The following is a 21,689-nucleotide window of genomic DNA, read 5'->3' on the forward strand; positions in this document are numbered from 1 at the left end:
CTGACTTTTTTTATTTCGGTTTCGTTTTTGAAATCTTCATTTCGGTGCACCTCTTGTATCGGTGCATCCCTAATTTACAGTAACATGGAATCGTGGTGCTGGTGACATCTGTATTGGAGTTCTGTTGTGAGCGGCACCATCCGCAGTCATTACGAGCACCCGTTACTTTTGGGATATCGGGTAATGAGTGCGGCAAAGTATATGGATATTGCTTTATATAGTAAATATCTGGGGACCTGTGGCACACTGGCAAGTTGTGATTAACTCCAAATATATGCATTTACAAAAAAATTGCCGCGAGGTGCTACAGTGTTCGGGTTTGGCTTGAAGAAAAGGTGGCAACCCTAGAAAGACCTGATGCTCCTGGCGCAGAAATGAGGGGACCCGTCAGCCACCGAAAACTGTGGAGGGAGCCGAGAAAAAAAAAAGCCTGCAGGCACTGCAGGGGGCAGCCCTGGGCCTCGGCTGTGAGGACCCATCAGACAGCCGCCTGCAGCTGCAGATCGGCTGAGAGAGGAGACTCTGTATGCGGTGGCTGGATCTGCCGGCAGCGACACCACTTTATGCGGCGCTCGTGACGGGCCCCCTGAAGGCCGCGGGCCCTCGGGCAGTGCCCGACGGACCGAATTGGCAGTCCGCCCCTGGTAGGCCCCCTTCTTGTTGCCACAACTACCCCGGACTGTCGAGGCACAGACTCCACTAGACCTCTAAAGGTATGCTCTGGTATCTGGCAGCAAGCTGTCAGATCCTTTAAGTCCTGTAAGTTGTGAGGTGGGGTCTCCATGGATCAGGCTTGTTTTTACATCACATCCCAGATGCTCAATTGGTTTGAGATTCAGCTACAGGAGCTCTTCTATTGGATTGGAGTACACATAGGCCAGCCTTCACTCCCCATGTGCATCAATGAGCCATGGCCACCCATGTTCCTGTAGCTGGTTCACTGGTTTTTCCTCCTTGGATGACTTTTGGTAGGTCCTGAACACTGCAGACTGGGAACATACCACAAGAGCTACAGTTTTGGAGCTCCTCTGACCCAGTAGCCTAGCCCTCACAATTTGACCATTGTCAAAGTTGCTCAAATCCTTATGTTGGAAGCCAAACAAAATGGGCATGCATATCAACTTCAAGGACAAAATGTTCACTTGCTGCCTAATATATCCCATTCACTTCCAGGTGCCACTGTAATGAAATAATCAATTTTATGCATGTCAATTGTCGGTGGTCGTAATGCTATTGCTGAATGTTACTATTATATTTGCATCCAGATGTTATACTATATTGTTTGAATATGAAACTTTTATTGTGAGAGTTCAGTTCTATACATACAAAGTCAAAAGTCAAGAGAGGTAGCTGGCTTTCTAATGTGGGAGAGATGTGTGAATCGCAAAACTTTCCAACATATTTACACATCCTTTAAATGTAGTCAAGTTTAAATTTATTTCAGACATGTTTTTAACTGGTTGCCTTGAGTTCAATTTATAGAATGTAAGTAAAAAGGGGGCAAGGGGCGGGTACAGGTTTTTATTTATTCACAGGTCTAAGGCTAAAGTGTGATATCCGACAGCACAGATTTATCAGCAATAGCTGCCTGAGAAGCTGTGGTGATGTAAGAGGAACAGGGCATAAGGCCAAGGTACTTCACTGAAGTTTTCTAGGGCATACAAAGCATTAAAGTGACAGTCTAGACTCCCTTTAAGGCTGAACATAAATATATTCCTCAATAGCTACGAAAGATATAAATCCTTTTTGTGCATTAAATGCCTTTGCAAAGGCAGCCACTACAGGCTGCTTGCAGAGAACTAGAGTAGAGGGGAATATACAAGACTACTCAACCTGCACAAGGTTGAGAGAGCAGCAGTGACTGATCTGCATTACAGGAAGCTCCTGCTAAAGCTTCCCGCTGAAGTCCTGCACAGATCTAGAAGAAATACACAAATGTACACCAAGATTCAAGTAAGAACGATGTGAACGTGCACTATGTAAATTGTCTGCGTTATATAAATACCAATAATAATAATTATACACATGGATCTTGTGTTTGGACAATATTTACCAATCCCAGAGTTCTGCTTTAAGATCTTTGATTAACCTCCTCAAACTGGTGATGAAGGGTGCTTTAAAGGCTTCAAAAACAGCTGCTTGAAGGTTGCAGAAAGCTTTGCATCATTAGTAAAAGTATCCTTTACATTCTTTTCATTGCCTGACTCATGTATAATTTGGTTCCTGGGGTACAAGTCTTACAGAAGTCAAGTATTGTATCTCATGTTATCAATAAGTACAAAAAGTAAAAAAATAAATAAATATTAATACATTAAAAATCGAGCTATATAATTGTAAACAACAAATACAACTATTAAATACACACAAAGCAGGTTTATTTGATAAAATGTGTTTACTTTACCCTAATTTTGGCAATATAAACAATGGGTGCATTTTCCTTAGGTCTAAAACAAGTGAACAAAATCTCATATGTTAGTAAATAAAAAAAAACGGACAATTGCTGATGAAAAAAACAATATTAATATCATACATATCTAAATATCAATAACTAACCTGAGATTTAGTACAGCATTTTGTACAGATACTACACCTGTCGTTTGACATGTTTGATAAACGTGCTGCCACTACTAAATGGTAAGCATTGCATCTGCCTATATGTTTTGTTACCACAGTAGCATTTAAGATGAAAAGCAAACAATGGTAAATCAGTAGTAATCATAGTCACCTAGACATGGCAAGGGGACTACTAATACACAGTCTACAAAGGGCAGTGCTTTACATTATTATTCACCCCTTTTGGACTTGTCCACATTGTGCAGTAGTGCAATTTGGCATTCTAAAAAGGTGCCCATACACTACATCCGATTCTACAATCTCTTTGGATCTACCATCAACTATAGACTGCAAGGATCTGTCTGATTGTATACTAAATAACCTGGTTGTTTAGGTTTGTCCTCATTTTAGTTTTGGTAACTCTTAAGGAGATTGTGCTAAAATTGTACAAACATACTGGGGGGAATTTATAATAGCAATTGCGAGTATTTGAACTTGCACAGAATATATTTGACACAATTTGTGCCAGATTTATGTTGCTAGTGTAATGTTGCTGATAAATGAGGTTAAATAGACTCCAGGAAAGACGACTCACAACTCCAGGCAAAAAGCTTAACTGTTGCTTCTTGAAGAAGCGGTCATGGGGACTTCTTAAGTTGCGATTGTTTTGTTAGGTGATGCTCCAGTTTCAGACAGCCCAGAACAAGTGCAGATGAAAACAGGTGCAAAACATGTGCAATTGGAAAAGTAGTGCAAGCTCTGTTCAAAACAGGCATACACGTTAAAAGACAAATTTGCACATATAAAAAAAAAAATGATCTAAGAGGCTAAACTGTCACAATTGCTTTGATAAATTCTCCCCATTGTATAGTGTATGGCCAGCCTAATGTATTTCATAACACAAATAAAAAAAAAAAGTTTAATAGAGTTTACCTGTGTTACATGTGTCACATGACCATAAAATGAATACACCTGTGTTCACAAGGCCAGCAGATGAAAACAGGTGCAAAACATGTGCAATTGGAAAAGTAGTGCAAGCTCTGTTCAAAACAGGCATACACGTTAAAAGACAAATTTGCACATATAAAAAAAAAAAAATGATCTAAGAGGCTAAACTGTCGCAATTGCTTTGATAAATTCTCCCCATTCTATAGTGTATGGCCAGCCTAATGTATTTCATAACACAAATAAAAAAAAAAAGTTTAATAGAGTTTACCTGTGTTACATGTGTCACATGACCATAAAATGAATACACCTGTGTTCACAAGGCCACGGAACCTAGAAGACTTTTCCAAAATATAGCATTATTAAAGTGACAATAAACTCAGCTGTAGATCCTCATCTCTGAATTGGTGCCGACACTGTCCTTCCTTCTGGAGGGTGGCTACTTTTGTTCTCCATGTTCCTTGTGTTGTAAAGTAGCCACCGCTCCAAGCTCGCTCTCGTGATGGACTACAATCTCATGTATAGTTAGCTAATTTGTATTGAGATTGTAGTCCATCACGTGAGTGAGCTTGGATCGGTGGCTACTTTACAACACACAAAAAGGACCATGGGGAACAAAAGTAGCCCCTCTCCAGAAAGGAAGGACTGTGTCAGCACCAATTCAGAGATGATTTGAGGATCTACAGGTGAGTGATACACAAATAAGATACATTTTTGTTAATAGCGAAAAGGTACACAAATGCAATTATAAGATTTAAATCTTGAGTTCAGTGTCACTTTAATAATAAAAGAGCCATTAAACTAACTCAGGCATAATGATCTGGAGAAGCAACGAACAGGGCTGGGTTTAAAGAAAATATATATATTGCATCTTTCAACATCCCCGAAGCACCGGCAAGTCTGTTAATAAAGTGCAAAGAATATGGCACAACGTCTACATTAGTCAGAGTAGCAACAAAGAGGCCAAAAGTAACTAGGAAGAAGCTGCAGAGATCCACAGCTGAGATGGGAAAGACCATGTGATAACTATAACCCAACAACTTTACAAAACAGAGCTTTAAAGTGGACCTTGCATGGGCAGACCTGATAGGAAGCCCAATGGAAGAAGTACATGTGGCAGGGTTATAACGCTGCTATGAAGTGCAAGGCAGTGAATTCGTATTATTGACCTACAATAGGAAGTGCAGTGCTGGCAAGGTCTCCAGGTAAGAAACTTTGCAACAGTTTCACAAAAAAAAAATAGTACAAAGACCCAGGTGAACAAAAGGTACAGAAACATATTTAAAAGTGGTTTCTAACATGTATTGACTTGGGACTAAGAGTTAGGCATGTTGTGGAAATCATATGGGGAAAACCCCATCTACATCTATTATTACAGTTTTTACACTATGAAAGGTGGTAAAGGATGGAACGCTTATGCAAAGCACATTAGTTTGCTTGTCCCTAAATAACAATAGAAAAATGATTTTTACTTTAACAACATTTAGTGTAAATCCAAATTTAACACCCCATCAGTGCAACAAAATATATACAAATAAAAGCACCAAAAGTAGATGTTCAACTTTAGTTATTGTTGAACCAATGGAATTCCAACCTACTAGCCTTATGAACTAGTACAGCAGATAGAACAGCAACGATGTTCTGAATAGTTTGGTAAGATACAGTATACCAACCAGTCATATTTGCTTACAGTAAATTCAGAGCCCATCTCTGGGCAAACAAAAAGTACCCTTGCAGTGGGGCTACCCCGCAATGCAAGGGTTACGTGCCTGTTTTTGTCTAGGGGGGGGGGGGGGGGAAAAAAGGTTTCCTCAGGGCTGTAAGACCAGTCCCCGCAGTTTCTTCTCCCCTGAGTTCTCGTGGTCTAAGAACCACTGACATCATCAGATCTAATGCAAGGTCCAATGCAGGTCCATAGACCTGCATTAGATGTGAGGACGCTGACAGACATTCCACCAGTCGAAGCAGAGGGGGAGAAGAGGACAGCGATGACCGACAGGAGAACAGCGATCAGGTAAGTAAATCTGCTTTACTCCAGGCTTTAATCAAGGCATTAACAAGCACTTAACTCTTGCAGTGTGGGGCTAACCCCATTCCAAGGGTACTTTTTAGTTTGCCCGGAGTTGGGCTTTAAGTCTGGGTTGTTATGTATACCTGACCTTTGCACATCACTACACTTTGTACCGCATTAATTTGTGACAATTTGACTTCAAGATAACAACATTTACTCCAATCAAAATCAAGGTTACAGTTTTGTTGCAGGTGACAATTTAATATGGTGTCCCCATAAAATACCCTTACAATGTTTGCATGAAGAGTGGATATTTGTATTGTAATGCTTCTGTCAAATTCATCCACAGCAATCCTAACTCAGAGACAGGCAACCAGCAGATTTCTGATCCAATATGCCCTGTTGCTCTATGGGGAACACGATATGGATAAAAGCATGTCAGCCTCTAACAAACAGACCTACACTATATGGTCAAAATATGTGGACCCCCTTCCAAATTATTGAGGTCAGGTGTCCAACAAGATTATATAGGTGGGATGGTGAGATGTCGACATAAAAACATGTGGCTATAAAATGTATGAGGTTAGACAGAGAGTTGGTAGATCCTGTTGGGACCTGAAGTTCTAGAGCTAGAAAACTACTGGTTGTTTATCACAGCTCTATCAGAGAACTTAAAGTGACACTAAACTCAAGGTAAGTGTTTTTCCCCATAGTTCTCTTTAGGGTCACGGGAGGACATATACTGTACTAACCTCCTCCCGTGACCCAAAGCTCAATATATAGCGGGCTATTGCCTGTGATATACTGAGAGCGCCGCAGCCAGGACAGATGCCAACAATACTGTTGTGATCCACCCAGCTGTGTGGACCCAGTCTGGTTTAATACTCCAGATTGTTGTGGCTCTTTAAGAAAGCAAAGTCGCCATCTGTAAGACTAGTGAGTATTCTACTTCTTATTTTGCAGGCTGTTTTGCTTTAAATGTTTACTGTGGCAACATAATTCATTTTAAATGTGAAATATAAAATCAATGTCTATCCCCGCAATAGGCATCAGCTTTACTTTATCAGTCAGCTGATAAATAATTATTTTTAATAATAATTTTCCCTGAACAGAAATACAATTCGTGGTAACTTTTTAGTTCTACCTGCCTATTAATATGATTGTTGATCTCTTTCTGAAAATGCTAGTTGCTTAGCTGTTTCTGGATTCCATAATTTCTGAGCCAAATGCAGAAAAATGGATAAAAGTAAAGGCAGAACCCCTAATAGAAGGCCAATGAATCTCCACAACAAAAAGGCATACAGCATGTTTAAAAGGAGTAGACAGCAATCGGTGGCAACATATTTCTCTTAAATAAATAAAAAAAACACACAGAAACTTAAGTATATAAGGGGTATATACACAGTCTGCTTTATACAGATGCAAAAACACCAGTGTTTGAAAAGCAATTCGTAAACCTAAACATACAGATTGTAAGTGCTAGGTGCTACTTTACGTTAAAGTTAGATACATACCATCATTTTCAAAATCTTTGATACAAGATTCAACTAGTAGAGATAGACCACTTGCTGATGGGTCTTTATGCAACGGTCAGCATCATTCTATAAACACATGCATTAACAGAACATGCATGTCCACTGCAGAATGTGACACTTTCTGTAATGTGTTTTCTTTTATATTGGATCAAAAATTAAAACACTTGTGGGGTGTATAGACATGCATAGACAAGTATTGTAAGACTGCAGTCATTTTGTGATTGGACACAGATCATGTGGACCAGTTGTTGCCGATACCATTACAGTGCCTAAAAACACAGAAGTACCGGTATTGGAAAAATATCACTTACCTGTGCCAGCAATTAGGACGATAAATCAACCAAAAAGGCATCACAAAGCCAGAACAGGCAAAAATTTGGGACATGAAAATCTACTGACTAGCAAGACTTGGAAAAGTGGCAGTCATGCAGGGCAGAAATGCTGATATTCTTGGAAAGGAAGTGGCAGCAGTATGCTTGAACAGGACATTAAAAAGTGCACCTGTGCCTAGACTATGGACATTATATTATTAACAAACAGTTTAAGAGCTTTTAAACAAGCTCCGACTTACCTCTCTTATTAAATAATTCCCAAAATTCTCAAAGATCACAACAAGACTCTGAAGTTCTGTCTTAGTTGTTTTTTTAGAGCTTAGAAACATATTTTGGTTGCGAACATTGGAAGGCCAGCAGGGTGCAAAGATTCTGCTCTCATAGGGAAAAAAGCTGAGATTTCAGTGTCTCTGTTGTGAACTTAAAAAATGAATTTCTCCACAATGTCTACAGCCACAGAGGAGAATAAGGGTTTGTGTTAAAGTTTTTTACTGCTTGTTCAAAAGATGTAAATATTTTAGTGTGCATAGTCTGGGTAGTTTCACTTCAGAATTTATTTTTAAGTTTATCTGAACAAGAATTTTCAAGGTCAGGGAACAGATTTAAAAAAAAAGTGTTTGGGCCTAAATCCATATTGCATTACCAAAGAGGTAGGTGCTGGTCCAAATCATCTTAATGACAACTGTTTTTACAGTGAAAGTGACAGTCATCAAACACCCCCATTTTCTGAATGGCTGTCTCAATTGCATTTCAACCAAGTCAATGCTCTATTTAGGGATTTGAATTAGGGATGCACCGATACCAGTTCAGATACTTGGCATTTTCATGAGAACTACCGAGGTTGCAGCTGGGACCTGGCTCTGGCTCTCCACCACTGTCCTGAAATCATTAGTCGATATTGATTTAGAAAAACTGTCACATGGCAAACAAAAATGTATTAGTACTTGTACTTGCAAAAATGGTATCCGTGCATCCCTTTATTTATAAAAACAAAATCCTTCATTAAAACAGAGATGTACAAATCCCGTGTGCTCCTTACAAACGACAGCGGCCTCCTAACTTTTGAATTTTTCTCTAGTCTTGGAGATGGAAAAGTATCTGTATATGTACTTGGTATCGGTGTATCCCTAATTTGAATGTGTCAATGTAGAAGTATCCTTCAAAATGGAAGGAAGTCCTAAATATTAAGCACACAAATGTGAAAGCACTTTTAGATGAAGAGGCATTGGGCCCACTCCACCCTAGATACTGGAGTCAAGGTAGAGCTTGCAGAAGTTTATATTCCACACATCAAGATAAATCTGCATCTTAATGGGGTGAAGCTACTTATGGTCCCTGTGTGTGTTGAAAAGTATCCCAATACAAATTAGTAAACTGAACATGAGACTGTAGTCCATTATGGAGGTGAGCTTGGAGCGGGGGCTACTTTACAACACTCAGGGACTAGCCACCCTCCAGAAGGAAGGACAGTGTCAGCATGAATTCAGAGACGATTTGAGGATCTACAGGTGAGTGATACACAAATAAGATACATTTTTGTTAATAGTTAAGGTTCTTGAATACATTTTAAAGATTTAATGCCCGAGTTTAGTATCACTTTGTAATTTCTCTTTTTGAAGGATAATGTATATAATTTAAATATAGCAGGCCACCAATTACATCGCCTTCAAGCTACAGCTGTCAGCGTGACAACCTTGAGGTTATTTTAAAGAAAATGTAAAAGGCATTTAAGAAACTGTTGCTTTACCCTGCATTAGCAATGTGCAAGTTTATTTAAGTAAGGTGCTATTCCTATTGTTCTGCAACTATTTCCCAGTTCCCCGCACTGCCATATTGCAGCTATCATCATAAAAAATATACTGCATAACAAATTATTTACCAAGTTAAATGAACAGTCTCTATTCATTTAGTAAATCATCCCCAATGCATTGAGGGGACATGCAGTATTCCTTTAATAAAGAATAAGGCCTCATTCACACGAGAAAAGAACGGCCCGTATAGATCCGTGCTCAGTCGTATTGGGCAGCTCCCGGGAAGGACAGGTGCTGCATGTGATTTGTACGCAGCAGCCTGTGCTTCTCTATGGGAGTACGAGGCCTTACTGTCACCCGGGCCAGCCATTACCCATGTGAATGAGGCCTTAAGGTGAAATCTAAGGAATGTGTTTAGTATTAATTTGTTAAAAGGAGCAGAGAGATACTGAAGAAAATACAGTATTACTTAAAACATTTAGTGATTACACTGTTTAACAAATGACTCTTAATGTGGTTTTAGTTCAAGAAAAGGCTATACCCAACTAGTGTTGTTTGCTTTTATGTAGGAAATTCTACAGCAATTTCTTTTACAAAAATATCGGTAACCAATTACTAACGTTGGGTTACACAACACTTTACAGGCAGCAAAAATAGTATACCTAGAAAAATGAAATCCAATGAGCATATTGAAATAAACTATAAAACAAAAAACCATTGGAAATGTACAAAATTGAACAAACTTCTGTAGGGAAATGCAGTTAATATTAAAACACAAGGAAATGTTTTAAGGGGAGTGCAAATATGCAGTCAGTCTCACATTCTAACAAACTATTTTTCCATATTCTTTTACAAGTAATATTTAGAAAAGAAAAATAGGTAAAAGCAGCACTATAAATCTCTATAAAGACAACTAAAATAATTTACTATCATTTACTAAATGCTCAGCAGTTATTATTTTGATTCTTTGTAGCCTTCTTAAGTATGTCACATTTTTTCCTATTTGGGCGCCTGCACCTTTCATCAATGCTGGGAATACATTCATAATGCCATACTTCCTCCATTTTGTCTACAGGATATACTGCTTCCACATAGTGGCGGATCATTCTTAGTCTTATGGGATCCAGCTGCTTCTTGTTGCATGCACCTGAGTGGTTGTATTGCAGTCTAAGATTTTCTGGAGTAAACAGCTCTGGAAAAAGTCTCACCAATAGCCTGGCAGCAAAATTTCCAACAGAAAGACTTTGTTGAACAATGTCCCTTATTTCTTTGTCAGTAAGTAGGTATATAGTAGGCACAGGGAAATCAGGAGGTGGAATGACAATCTTATCCAGTGGTATTTTACAGAAGTCTTTTGTGCTGCGTTCAGGAGGCAGAGGTGGTCCTTCAATAAGATCTCTGTATCTTTCTGAGGTCAACTCAAAAGGCACAAAGTCTCTTCTCTCAGGCAAGGGCACATATACCTTTCTCTGCTGCTGATAAGATCGCCTTTGTTCTGTATCCCTTCGCCGACATCTCTCATCCAATTTCCCTACAAACTCTAAAGTCCAAACTCTATCATTTTTTGCCCTGGGGTAAAGAGTTTGAACATAATGCCGGATAAGTTTTACGCGAACTGGGTCTAGCGGTTTCTTGCCCAGTGAACCACTGCAGTTGTACTGCTTTCTCAAATTCTCATGCGTGAAAAGTTCAGGGAACAAATGTACCAGAAGACGTGAGGCAAAATTACCAATAGACAAGCTCGTCTCATATATATTTTTAAGCTGCTCTTTGCTGAGCAAGAATTGTGGAAAAGGAACCTCAAAGTCTGGGGGTGGAATGTCAATTTTATCAAAATCAAAAGGAACAAGCCAGATTTTTTTGGACTTTCTTCCTTGTTTTTCCATGTCATTATCAGTGCCATCTTCTACCTTTACAATAGACAGGTCATCGGGTAGATTAGATTCGTAACAGTCATCTCTCATGTCATCACACTCACTACCATCCATGAACAGACTCTCCAACTCATCATTTATTCTTTGCACACACTGCTGCAACCAAATATCATCCTCCTGTATGTCTGGAAAGTATATCTCTGTGTACTGGCGGATTAGTTGCAGTCGGTGAGGATCTAGAGTAAAATTCTCAGGGTCTCCAAAATTCCTTTCACCAAGCTTTCTTTGGTTAAATATCTCTGGAAATAATCTATGAAGCAAAAAGACTGCAAATTCTCCTGGATTAGAAGCCTCTTCTAAACATTCATTGAGGTCCTTCACGTTGATGGCATATTCTGAAACCATGGGAATGGCCCTTTCTAAAGTAACATTTTCCTCCTGCTCTTTACTGTCAACAAAGTGAGAATTCGGACATGGTTGATTTTCAAAGAAAGGGGAGGCCTGCATACCATGATGGCTGCTTTCCATATCTCTCTCAGCCCAAAAACGATTGAAGAAATCATTTACTTGAGGCAAAACCTCAACCTGCCAAACAGCATTGTTCTGAACAGAGGGATGGCATGCCTCCACGTAGTTTCTTATGAGCTGGAGATGAAGGGATTCCAATTTAATCTTGTTGACAAAGCCACATGTACCGCAGCTCCTGGACAAAGCACTGCTTCCAAAAAGCTCAGGGAAGAGTTGAACCAGCAAGCGACATGCCAAATCACCAGCTGAAGTGCTCTGGTCCATTGCTTGTTTAAGTTCAGTGCTAGTTAACTGATACTCAGGAGGTGGATGGAAATCTGCCACCATGTCATTAGGGCTGACCTTTTTCTTTATTCTACTTACCTCAAGGGACAAAAGGTCAACTTTACTATGAAGCTGAGACATATTGGAATTGAGCGTGTTGAGCGTGAAAAACATTTTTTGTATTAAAGTGTAAAGATTTGACTCCTCACTGACTGGTGAAGTTACTGAATTGCAACCTGTTTCACGTTTACGAAGCTCGTTGAACATCCGAATCCCTGAAGGGCTACACTGATTTACCTTCTCATAAATGTCAAAAGATGTCAACAGGTCAGACGTAACAGAATTTTTTTTCTCTGTAATCTTGTGTGAAATTCCATACAGAGGTTTTTTGTATGTGGCAAAGTCGCTCACTGTGTCTTCTTCACCTGGAGATTCAGTACTGTACTCGGAGCTGGTACTCAACTCAACATTTCCCTGGGCAGAGCATGCAGAATCCCTGTTTTTCAAGCTCGTAGGCAGACCCTAAAACACAAAGTATAAATATTAATGGACCAAAAGTACAGTGTGTACCTCTAGTACCGGAGGATAAAACCTGCACATTTGAAGTAGTACTGAAGCACCAATAACACAAAAGACTGACATTTCCACTTTAACACTACAAAAAATATATTTATTTTACTGCCTAAGAATTTGGCGTATGTTACAAAAAAGACCATCTTGATTAACCACTTAAAGACCGTGGTATTAAACCCCGTTCCAGTCCAGGCCATTTTTCTGCATTCAGCACTGCAGTACTTAGACATTAATTCCGTCATGGAACGCTGTACTGAAATTTTATATAATTTTTTGGGGACACATAGGGGGGAATTTATCAAAACTGGAGCAGAGGAAATCTGGAGCAGATTTGCATGGCAACCAATCAGTTTTTCTCTCTTTTTTTCAAATCTTAACTGAGCAAACTGAAGAGAGATGCTGATTGGTTGCCATGGGCAAGTGCTTCATATTCTGTCTGCTACAATTTTGATAAATTGCTCCCATAGAGCTTTCTTTTGGTGGTATTTAATCACCCCTGGGGTTTTTATTTTTTACTATACAGGCAGTCCCTGAGTTACATACGTCCGACTTACATACGACTCCTACTTACAAACGGAGGCTATTACTGTACAGCAGGGGTAGTTGTAATACTACCGCGCTCGTGCCCGCCTTTTTGGGTCAGGTTCGTAGTACTGTACGTACATTACAGGAAGATGGCTCTTGTTAGACATGCAGACAAGGGGTGCCCACCTCTTCTTCCGGGTCACCGTTTGGTTTTTACTGCTGTCTGTATCCTCATTAGAAACATTTAGTCTCACTTCCTGTCCTTGAGACAACAGGAAGTGAAAGGAAATCTACCCCTAGGAAGGGAAATTTACTCCTGTAAGAGTGATCATGTGGAAAAGGTGTCTCCACTTAAGCTTTATCACCAAGGGATCTGCTTCACCAGCTTCTCTCAAGCTTCTGTAGCTAGAAGAATGACAGCTGAAAACAAAAGTGATGTCATATACAAATTTGCTGCATTCTGACACCGGAGAGGAGATCAGAGGGGGATCGTGTACTGAACTCCGGTGACAGAGCCGCTGTGCTAGTTCCAGCCTGCACCGGGCACAGCAGATTTTGGGACCGGCGGAGCACAGCCGCACAAAATACAAGCGATCCAGCGGCTCCATAGTTGTTTACATTTAAGTTCGTTTTTCCACTTGTGCGTGCGCTTTTAAGGCTCTCGCCCGGCTGCTGGCTTTTGAGGTGGTTTTGAGAAGTACGCTGGGCAGTTAAAAAAATTATACATTGCAAGGGTTATGTGCTTGTTTTGGTCTAGGGTCTGAAATAAAAAAAGATATACTCATCGGTCCCACCTGGCTGCTAGACTGGTCCAGCCTCCTCTACCATGGGCTCTGGCAGTTTAAGCCCCAATAATGTCATTTTGTGTAAAATATCTGTACATTGACCTGTATTATAAGTGTGGACGCTGAGAGACATTCCGAAGTTGGAGAGGAGGCGGAGAGAGCTAAACGGTCACTGCCGCAGGACCGAGGATCGAGTGAGTATATCTTTTTTTATCTTACACCCTAGACCAACATATAAGCACTTATTCCTTACAGTGTGGGGGTATGCTTTTTTTAACATCTTAACATAAAAATATATATTTCTAGAATGCCAACATGTGGTGATTGGCAGGGACATCATTTCATAAAGATCAGACTTAATTCCTTTATTTAAGGAGGATAAAACCTGCACATTTGAAGTAGTACTGAAGCACCAATAACACAAAAGACTGACATTTCCACTTTAACACTACAAAAAATATATTTATTTTACTGCCTAAGAATTTGGCGTATGTTACAAAAAAGACAATCTTGATTAACCACTTAAAGACCGTGGTATTAAACCCCGTTCCAGTCCAGGCCATTTTTCTGCATTCAGCACTGCAGTACTTAGACATTAATTCCGTCATGGAACGCTGTACTGAAATTTTATATAATTTTTTGGGGACACATAGGGGGGAATTTATCAAAACTGGAGCAGAGGAAATCTGGAGCAGATTTGCATGGCAACCAATCAGTTTTTCTCTCTTTTTTTCAAATCTTAACTGAGCAAACTGAAGAGAGATGCTGATTGGTTGCCATGGGCAAGTGCTTCATATTCTGTCTGCTACAATTTTGATAAATTGCTCCCATAGAGCTTTCTTTTGGTGGTATTTAATCACCCCTGGGGTTTTTATTTTTTACTATACAGGCAGTCCCTGAGTTACATACGTCCGACTTACATACGACTCCTACTTACAAACGGAGGCTATTACTGTACAGCAGGGGTAGTTGTAATACTACCGCGCTCGTGCCCGCCTTTTTGGGTCAGGTTCGTAGTACTGTACGTACATTACAGGAAGATGGCTCTTGTTAGACATGCAGACAAGGGGTGCCCACCTCTTCTTCCGGGTCACCGTTTGGTTTTTACTGCTGTCTGTATCCTCATTAGAAACATTTAGTCTCACTTCCTGTCCTTGAGACAACAGGAAGTGAAAGGAAATCTACCCCTAGGAAGGGAAATTTACTCCTGTAAGAGTGATCATGTGGAAAAGGTGTCTCCACTTAAGCTTTATCACCAAGGGATCTGCTTCACCAGCTTCTCTCAAGCTTCTGTAGCTAGAAGAATGACAGCTGAAAACAAAAGTGATGTCATATACAAATTTGCTGCATTCTGACACCGGAGAGGAGATCAGAGGGGGATCGTGTACTGAACTCCGGTGACAGAGCCGCTGTGCTAGTTCCAGCCTGCACCGGGCACAGCAGATTTTGGGACCGGCGGAGCACAGCCGCACAAAATACAAGCGATCCAGCGGCTCCATAGTTGTTTACATTTAAGTTCGTTTTTCCACTTGTGCGTGCGCTTTTAAGGCTCTCGCCCGGCTGCTGGCTTTTGAGGTGGTTTTGAGAAGTACGCTGGGCAGTTAAAAAAATTATACATTGCAAGGGTTATGTGCTTGTTTTGGTCTAGGGTCTGAAATAAAAAAAGATATACTCATCGGTCCCACCTGGCTGCTAGACTGGTCCAGCCTCCTCTACCATGGGCTCTGGCAGTTTAAGCCCCAATAATGTCATTTTGTGTAAAATATCTGTACATTGACCTGTATTATAAGTGTGGACGCTGAGAGACATTCCGAAGTTGGAGAGGAGGCGGAGAGAGCTAAACGGTCACTGCCGCAGGACCGAGGATCGAGTGAGTATATCTTTTTTTATCTTACACCCTAGACCAACATATAAGCACTTATTCCTTACAGTGTGGGGGTATGCTTTTTTTAACATCTTAACATAAAAATATATATTTCTAGAATGCCAACATGTGGTGATTGGCAGGGACATCATTTCATAAAGATCAGACTTAATTCCTTTATTTATCATTATATTGTACATTATATTACTTCCATACATAGATAGTTTAATAGAAAAACATCACATTAGAAATAGTATTGTGATAAAACGTTTTAAACACATAGCTGGGCATGTAGCTACCAAAAGTGATGGCTATGGACATTCAGACTTTCCATAAGGACGATTGTTTTTAATATTCTACACTCTAGATGAAGTCCCTCATCTTAAAGCCTGTGTACTGTAGCGAAAATGTCCCTTCACTACCTGTCCCAGAGACATAACAGGAAGTGACAAGAAATATTTTAAATGCCTACTTGCAGTGTTTTGCATTTCGATACATTTTTTTTTACACTTGCAATGTACCTCTTTCCTGGGGTAGCCAGATTTTCTAGGAAGAGCATCTCCACACCTCACCTCCCTACATAACCTTTTATGTAGCTGCTGGGGTTGTTGACATCACATTTAAGTTGGTGGCACCCAGCAGAAGTCTTAGGGCTTTTGAATGTCTATACAAGGGAAGATTTACATGTAAATAAAATGCCTACAATTTGTGAAATGCACATATAATCTTATGGGAAGATTTTTTATTCTAAATTCATGGTATGGCGACAAGGGTTATGGTCATTGCAATTTTTATGTTACAGGGGGATAAATAATTTTGCAAAGCCCTGTATTTCTTTGCTTACTATGGCTAATACCTTTTCCCTTTGTACCATTTTATACATCTGGCCCAGTGTGTTATGCTCTGTTCCATCCCTCGTTCTGATTTATATCTCTCTAAAGATCCCTTGAGCACAGTCAAAGAGATGCCCTTCAAGGAGTTTGTACACCATCTGGCACATAAAACAACTACCTGGTAGTCACATAGAGTGATCTGCAATTGCATGACAAGCTGTCAAACTGAATGGAGCCTGCTGTAGGTAGCACTTTGCAGAATTCAAAGGATTTCAGGACAAAGGTTGTGTAGTACCTTGCAGGCTTGCAGTAAATATTTTAGAGGCACAGGGTTTCAGACAAGAATGATCCGTTTTAAAAGTTCCAGGCTAAGGAGAGGAGAAATGAGCACACACCCTTTAATAAGGAGATGAACAAACACTTTTATGTTCCATCCATTCAACCAACACTCCTCAGGCATGTGGATAATTGCTTGTAACTTGCTACATGTTTTACCTTCTCTAATATACATATCAACATATAAAAGTGTGACAAGTACAAAAGGAAAAACCTTTTTTTGAAAATGTACCTCTGGAGTGAGTCGCTTTTTTTTAAACGTGGTAAGATTTTCTGCTTCACCACTGGACCCATTAGACATAAGAGAAGCTTGTTTCCGTTTACTGGAGTGACAGTTAACTGTGCACTCTGGAACTGCTTTGCCCACAGATGGTGCGCGTAAGCATCGCAGGCGAACTTCTTCACTTGATGAATCCACTGTCACAACTTTCACTGGAAGGATGACATAAATGATCATACATTAGTAGTGCATTTTCCCACCACAAACACAATAACACCTCATGCATCAAGATAGCATGAAACTAAAAATGTCTCGGTAAGGCATATACCTTTATCATCATCTTCATCTCGAAATTCAGCTGCATTCATTGTTTTCTTCACCTGTTTAAGAACAGGACATGAAAACTAAGTTTTTCAACATGATATACATAATTATTGTTAAGGAAACCTTTGCTGCAACAGTTTGGAATGCTTAAAGGATAGTTAAACCCTCCTGTTTTTTTGCATATATCTACTGCTAGCAAGCAGTAGATATATGCAAAAAGTAAAAAAAAAAAAAACCCGCTCAAACAGCAGTTTAGACTCACATGTGTTCCGTGCGCTGTCCCGTGCAAAAATGAGAAATTTCTCGAGCGGCCGCAAACGATTTTGGGGCGGGCGCATGCGCAGTTCTCATTTTCGGCCGGGACGCAAGGTAAGTCTGTGGACGCGTGCACGCGCATGCAGACACCACTGGATCGGAGGGACAGAGCAGTCAGCGCTGGATCGGAGAGCCGCCGCACCGCTGGAGAGAAGGCTGAAAACATCAGGAAAGAAGAAGAGGAAGATCGGAAAAAGAGATATAATTTAAGGTAAGTGCTAACATTAACATGGGGGGAGGGGAATTTTTTATTTTTTGCCTTTAATGTCACTTTTAGAACTATGGAGTGAGTGCTTTTCACTCACCTCATAGTTCTAGCCGACCTGTGACAATGAGACTGTCACAGGTCGGCTCAGTAGATCGGGAAGTGAGCAAACACATACCGGCGTTCGCTCACTTCTCAATCCTGTCACGGCTCTCTGCTGTGATAGGGGAGTGGCTGGACTCCCCCCTCCCCGCTCCGATCCTCCAGCGCTGACTCTAGATAGGCAGAGCCAGTTGTCACTCACGCAGCTGGGCGGATCCAGGCATAATTGTCGGGGTCCGCTTCAGCTGCGGAGTCTCAGTATACCGCGAGCTGTACTGCGGCGTCTCAGTATACCGCGAGCTGTAGCTCGCGGTATACTGAGCATAGGGTGACGGGAGCACGCTAGTTTGTGTCCTCCCGGAACCCTAAGGAGAACTATGGGGAAAAGCCCTAACCCCATAGTTCTCCTTTAACAAATAAATTGTGTTTATCACTTTTACATTTTGTGGGTGGAATCCATAGTTAAAAACCTAAAGCCTAACAATTTACTTAGAAAAAATAATGATAAGCATCCGAACTGATAAAACGCACAGAATGATCACGAAATCCAAATACAGTGCAGGTCTATGACATATTACACGTTTGCTTGGACATAAGTGCACCTCATGCAAAGAATAGTGCACAAATGTTATAGCTTTATAGGAAAAAAGTATATTCATTTATTGGGTATTTTTTTTACTTAGAGAAGAACTCTGGGCAAAACTATAATTAGCCCTTGTGGTGGGGCTACCCCTGCACTGCGAAGGGTAAATGCTCATTTTTGTCTTGGTGCTAAAAAAAAAAGTTATACTCACCTGAACCTCTAAGCTGGCTGCCTGCTTCTCCAGTCTCTGAATCCTGATCCCCTCCTACCCTGCAGCATTGGAATCTTCCTCAGTGTCCTCATTTAAACTAAGAGCAAGCCAGCTCCACAATTCAGGGGCGTATACTTTTTTTGTGGGGAAATGCCAAATACTGGCATGTTAATATAAACACACTGAGGGGAATTTATCAAAACTGGAGCAGACAAAATCTGAAGCAGCTGTGCACAGTAACCAATCAGCTTCTCTCTTTCATTTTCAAATCTTAACTGAACAAACAGAAGATAGAAGATGATTGGTTGCCATGGGCAATTGCTCCACTTTTGAGAAATTCCCCCCACTATCCCTGCCATAGAGCACGGTGGTTGTAGCAGGGAAAATCTGAGGCAGTCTGTAAGAAACCTGAGCCATGGCAGAACATTTGTATTTCAGCAAGACAGAGGCTAATCAGCTGCATTCACTGTTTGTGTATTCTGACAGCAGCATACCCGGCGCTGTCAAAACACAATAGCCCACTCGCATCCTCATGTCTATACACAGTGTATAGGCGTGATGATTTACTGGACCTCAGACCACTGCAGAGGAGGGGGAAGAGACGTTGGAAGGAGCCGACTCTGAGCTTTGGCCGAGTGTATCTTTGTGTTTTGTTACCCTATACACAAACCAGCAGTTAACCCTTGCAGTGCGGGAGTAGCCCCACTGCAAGGGTTAATAAAAAAAAAATCCTGGAGTTCTTCTTTAACCAGTTGACATCCGCGGTGTTAAACCCCCTTCCCATCCAGGCCATTTTTCAGTATTCAGCGCTGCGGTACTTTGACTGACATTTATTCCGTCATGCAGCGCTGTACTGAAATGAATTTTATACCCTTTTTTGGGGACAGATAGAGCTTTCTTTTGGTGGTATTTATTCACCACTGGGGGTTTTATTTTTTTACTATATTAAGGAAAAATTACCGAAATACGGGTGTTCGCATTGGACGGGTCTTTTCTGCCCGTGCGTGCCCGCTAGGGGGCGCACGCAAGCAGAAAAAAAATGCCGTCTGGCGACGGCAACCCACCAATGCAGCAGTGCCATCCGTCCGTTTTTCTACTACGGGCGGACGGCAAGAGGTTAAAATCTGCAGAAACTATTTCAATTTAAGGGTTAACAACTTAAAAATATGAGCTTTTAAAACTTTATCTAGATATTCCTTAGGAATGCAACAATACCATTTTTTCCAGACCAAGTACAAGTACCGGCTGATGCCAATTACTGATACATTTTTTTTGTTTATTGCGATGTAATCGTTTTTCTAAAACAATACAGACTACTGTAATGATTTCAGGACAGTGGTGGGGTGCCAGGGCCCTGTCACAGCTTTGACCCTGATAGTTCGGCCACCGACTCCAAGCTGCAGAGGGACTACAAATCCCAGCAATACATTATTTAACAATGCAGAATACCACCAGCGACAGAGGACTACAACTCCCAGAATTTTTTCTTTTCTTTTTTAAATTATTTCTATATGCATATGTCCTTTAAAAAATGGTATATAATATGTGTGGGTGCAATGTATGAGGAAGATGGAAATTATGGTTGAACTAACACATAGCAAAAATGGCAAAATTGCTCCAGTCCCCAGGAACAAATATATTTTCTGGAGCTGTGTCACTAAGAGGTTAAATGTTCCATTAGTATGATTTATATTTGCTCATTACATATACAAGGTGTGATTCTACAGCTACAGCTGGCCAAACGTGCCAATTTTTAGTTTGAACCACTTCCAGAAGGAATTACATATGCCATTGCAAGCAATTGCCAGTAACTATAGCTGGGTATACAGCTGGGCTAAGGAGAAAAGCATTCTAGGGCGTACGAGGCATGTCCTAGGACAGCGGTAGGCAAACGCTGACCCTCCAGCTGTGGTGCAACTACAAATCCCATAAGGCAATGCAAGACTAACAGCCACAGGCATGACTTCCAGAGGCAGATGCATGGTGAGATTTGTAGAGGTGGGATTTGTAGATCCACCACAGCCAGAGGACTGGAGTTTGCCTATCCCTCCCCTGGGTTCTAAACTTATTAAAATACACTTCAGTTTCCTTGCAGTTGGCTCCCGCTGACCCTTATGATGAAACACTTTGGGTAGAGCATTGCACGACCAATTGTGAATCTAAGTATGCCAGCACTGAAAGGGCCTGGTATTGAAGGTGTGTTATAGGCTTGCACTCAAGTAACACTTAAGTCTTGCCCACTAAGCCTATGAAAGAAGTAGCAGCACAGTGATGAGCTCATCTTTGTCACTCTCCTCCTATCTGCATAGCTGACTTGCTGCTCCTTATGCTGGCTCTTCCTTCCCCAAGGGTACAGGGATGGCATACGGCTGATACCAAGTGGCATGTAAGAAAGTTCGAATGACTAGAGCTGCATTCATTGACCTCTTTTATATGTGCCTGGACTACAGCTTTCATGTCAGACAAGTACAAGCTGCTGTAAAACATGTGACTAGAAGTAGCAGAGGACAGAGGAGCCATACACTGAATGCTCCCCTCCAGAGCTGTAGCCATGGTTCGGTGGGCCGTGACGTCAGATAGCACGTTAGCCGTCACAATGAGCACCCGGCTCTCCTCAGGACCAACGCTCTATCACTACGTCCCTAGTAACGGGCTAAGCGATAACACTCCATGTCTGCTGATGAGTTCACTTCTCCCTGCAGACGCCCGCTTACCTTGCATAGAGACCTGTGACCCGAATCCTGCACGTTCCAGCGCTAGCAATGTTCCTGAGTGGGCGTCACAGACACGCTCTCCTTCCCGCTGCACTATACCAGGCTGTGCCCTGCTATCTCGCGTGACGTGACGGGACTCCGTGTGTGTCATTTCCGCAGGACACAGGGAGACAGAGGCTGCGGTGGGAACAGCCCCCTGCCCTCTCGCCACCAGACATTACACGCTGGTGAAGGACACAGCCACTCATGTGCCGTCCACTAGGCGGCTGGAGTCACACGGGGCCGTCACGTGACTTGCTGCAAACT

The 21,689-nt window shown here is 41.2% G+C and overlaps 2 protein-coding genes across 2 annotated transcripts in view; one reads left to right on the forward strand and one right to left on the reverse strand.

Annotated features, from left to right (window-relative positions):
* CUNH6orf203 (chromosome unknown C6orf203 homolog) overlaps nt 1-7,987 on the forward strand; it is a 26,172-nt gene extending 18,185 nt beyond the window's left edge. Inside the window, exon 5 of the mRNA XM_018553530.1 lies at nt 7,977-7,987. The gene's annotated coding sequence lies outside the window, so the exon portion shown is untranslated. The remainder of the gene's footprint in view (nt 1-7,976) is intronic.
* A 1,621-nt stretch (nt 7,988-9,608) lies between these two features.
* Nucleotides 9,609-21,482, reverse strand: BEND3 (BEN domain containing 3). Its single transcript, XM_018553528.1, has 4 exons — nt 21,384-21,482; nt 17,258-17,309; nt 16,942-17,141; nt 9,609-12,315 (listed from the first exon to the last, which is right to left on the reverse strand). Exons 2-4 carry the CDS (start codon nt 17,295-17,297, stop codon nt 10,072-10,074), a joined length of 2,484 nt encoding a protein of 827 aa, XP_018409030.1. The 5' UTR covers nt 17,298-17,309; nt 21,384-21,482; the 3' UTR covers nt 9,609-10,071.
* Between the last annotated feature and the right edge of the window lie 207 nt (nt 21,483-21,689).

Source organism: Nanorana parkeri, unplaced genomic scaffold, assembly GCF_000935625.1.
Source record: "Nanorana parkeri isolate BGI_ZX_2015 unplaced genomic scaffold, ASM93562v1 scaffold123, whole genome shotgun sequence".
Lineage (NCBI taxonomy): Eukaryota > Metazoa > Chordata > Amphibia > Anura > Dicroglossidae > Nanorana > Nanorana parkeri.

Excerpts from the sequence above, each read along its gene's own strand:
- BEND3 (XM_018553528.1), bottom strand. The coding sequence starts at position 17,297 with ATGAATGCAGCTGAATTTCGAGATGAAGATGATGATAAAG. Across the intron at positions 17,142-17,257 it reads AGATGAAGATGATGATAAAG|TGAAAGTTGTGACAGTGGAT; the intron begins GTATATGCCTTA and ends TCATCCTTCCAG. Across the intron at positions 12,316-16,941 it reads AAAAGCGACTCACTCCAGAG|GGTCTGCCTACGAGCTTGAA; the intron begins GTACATTTTCAA and ends TTTGTGTTTTAG.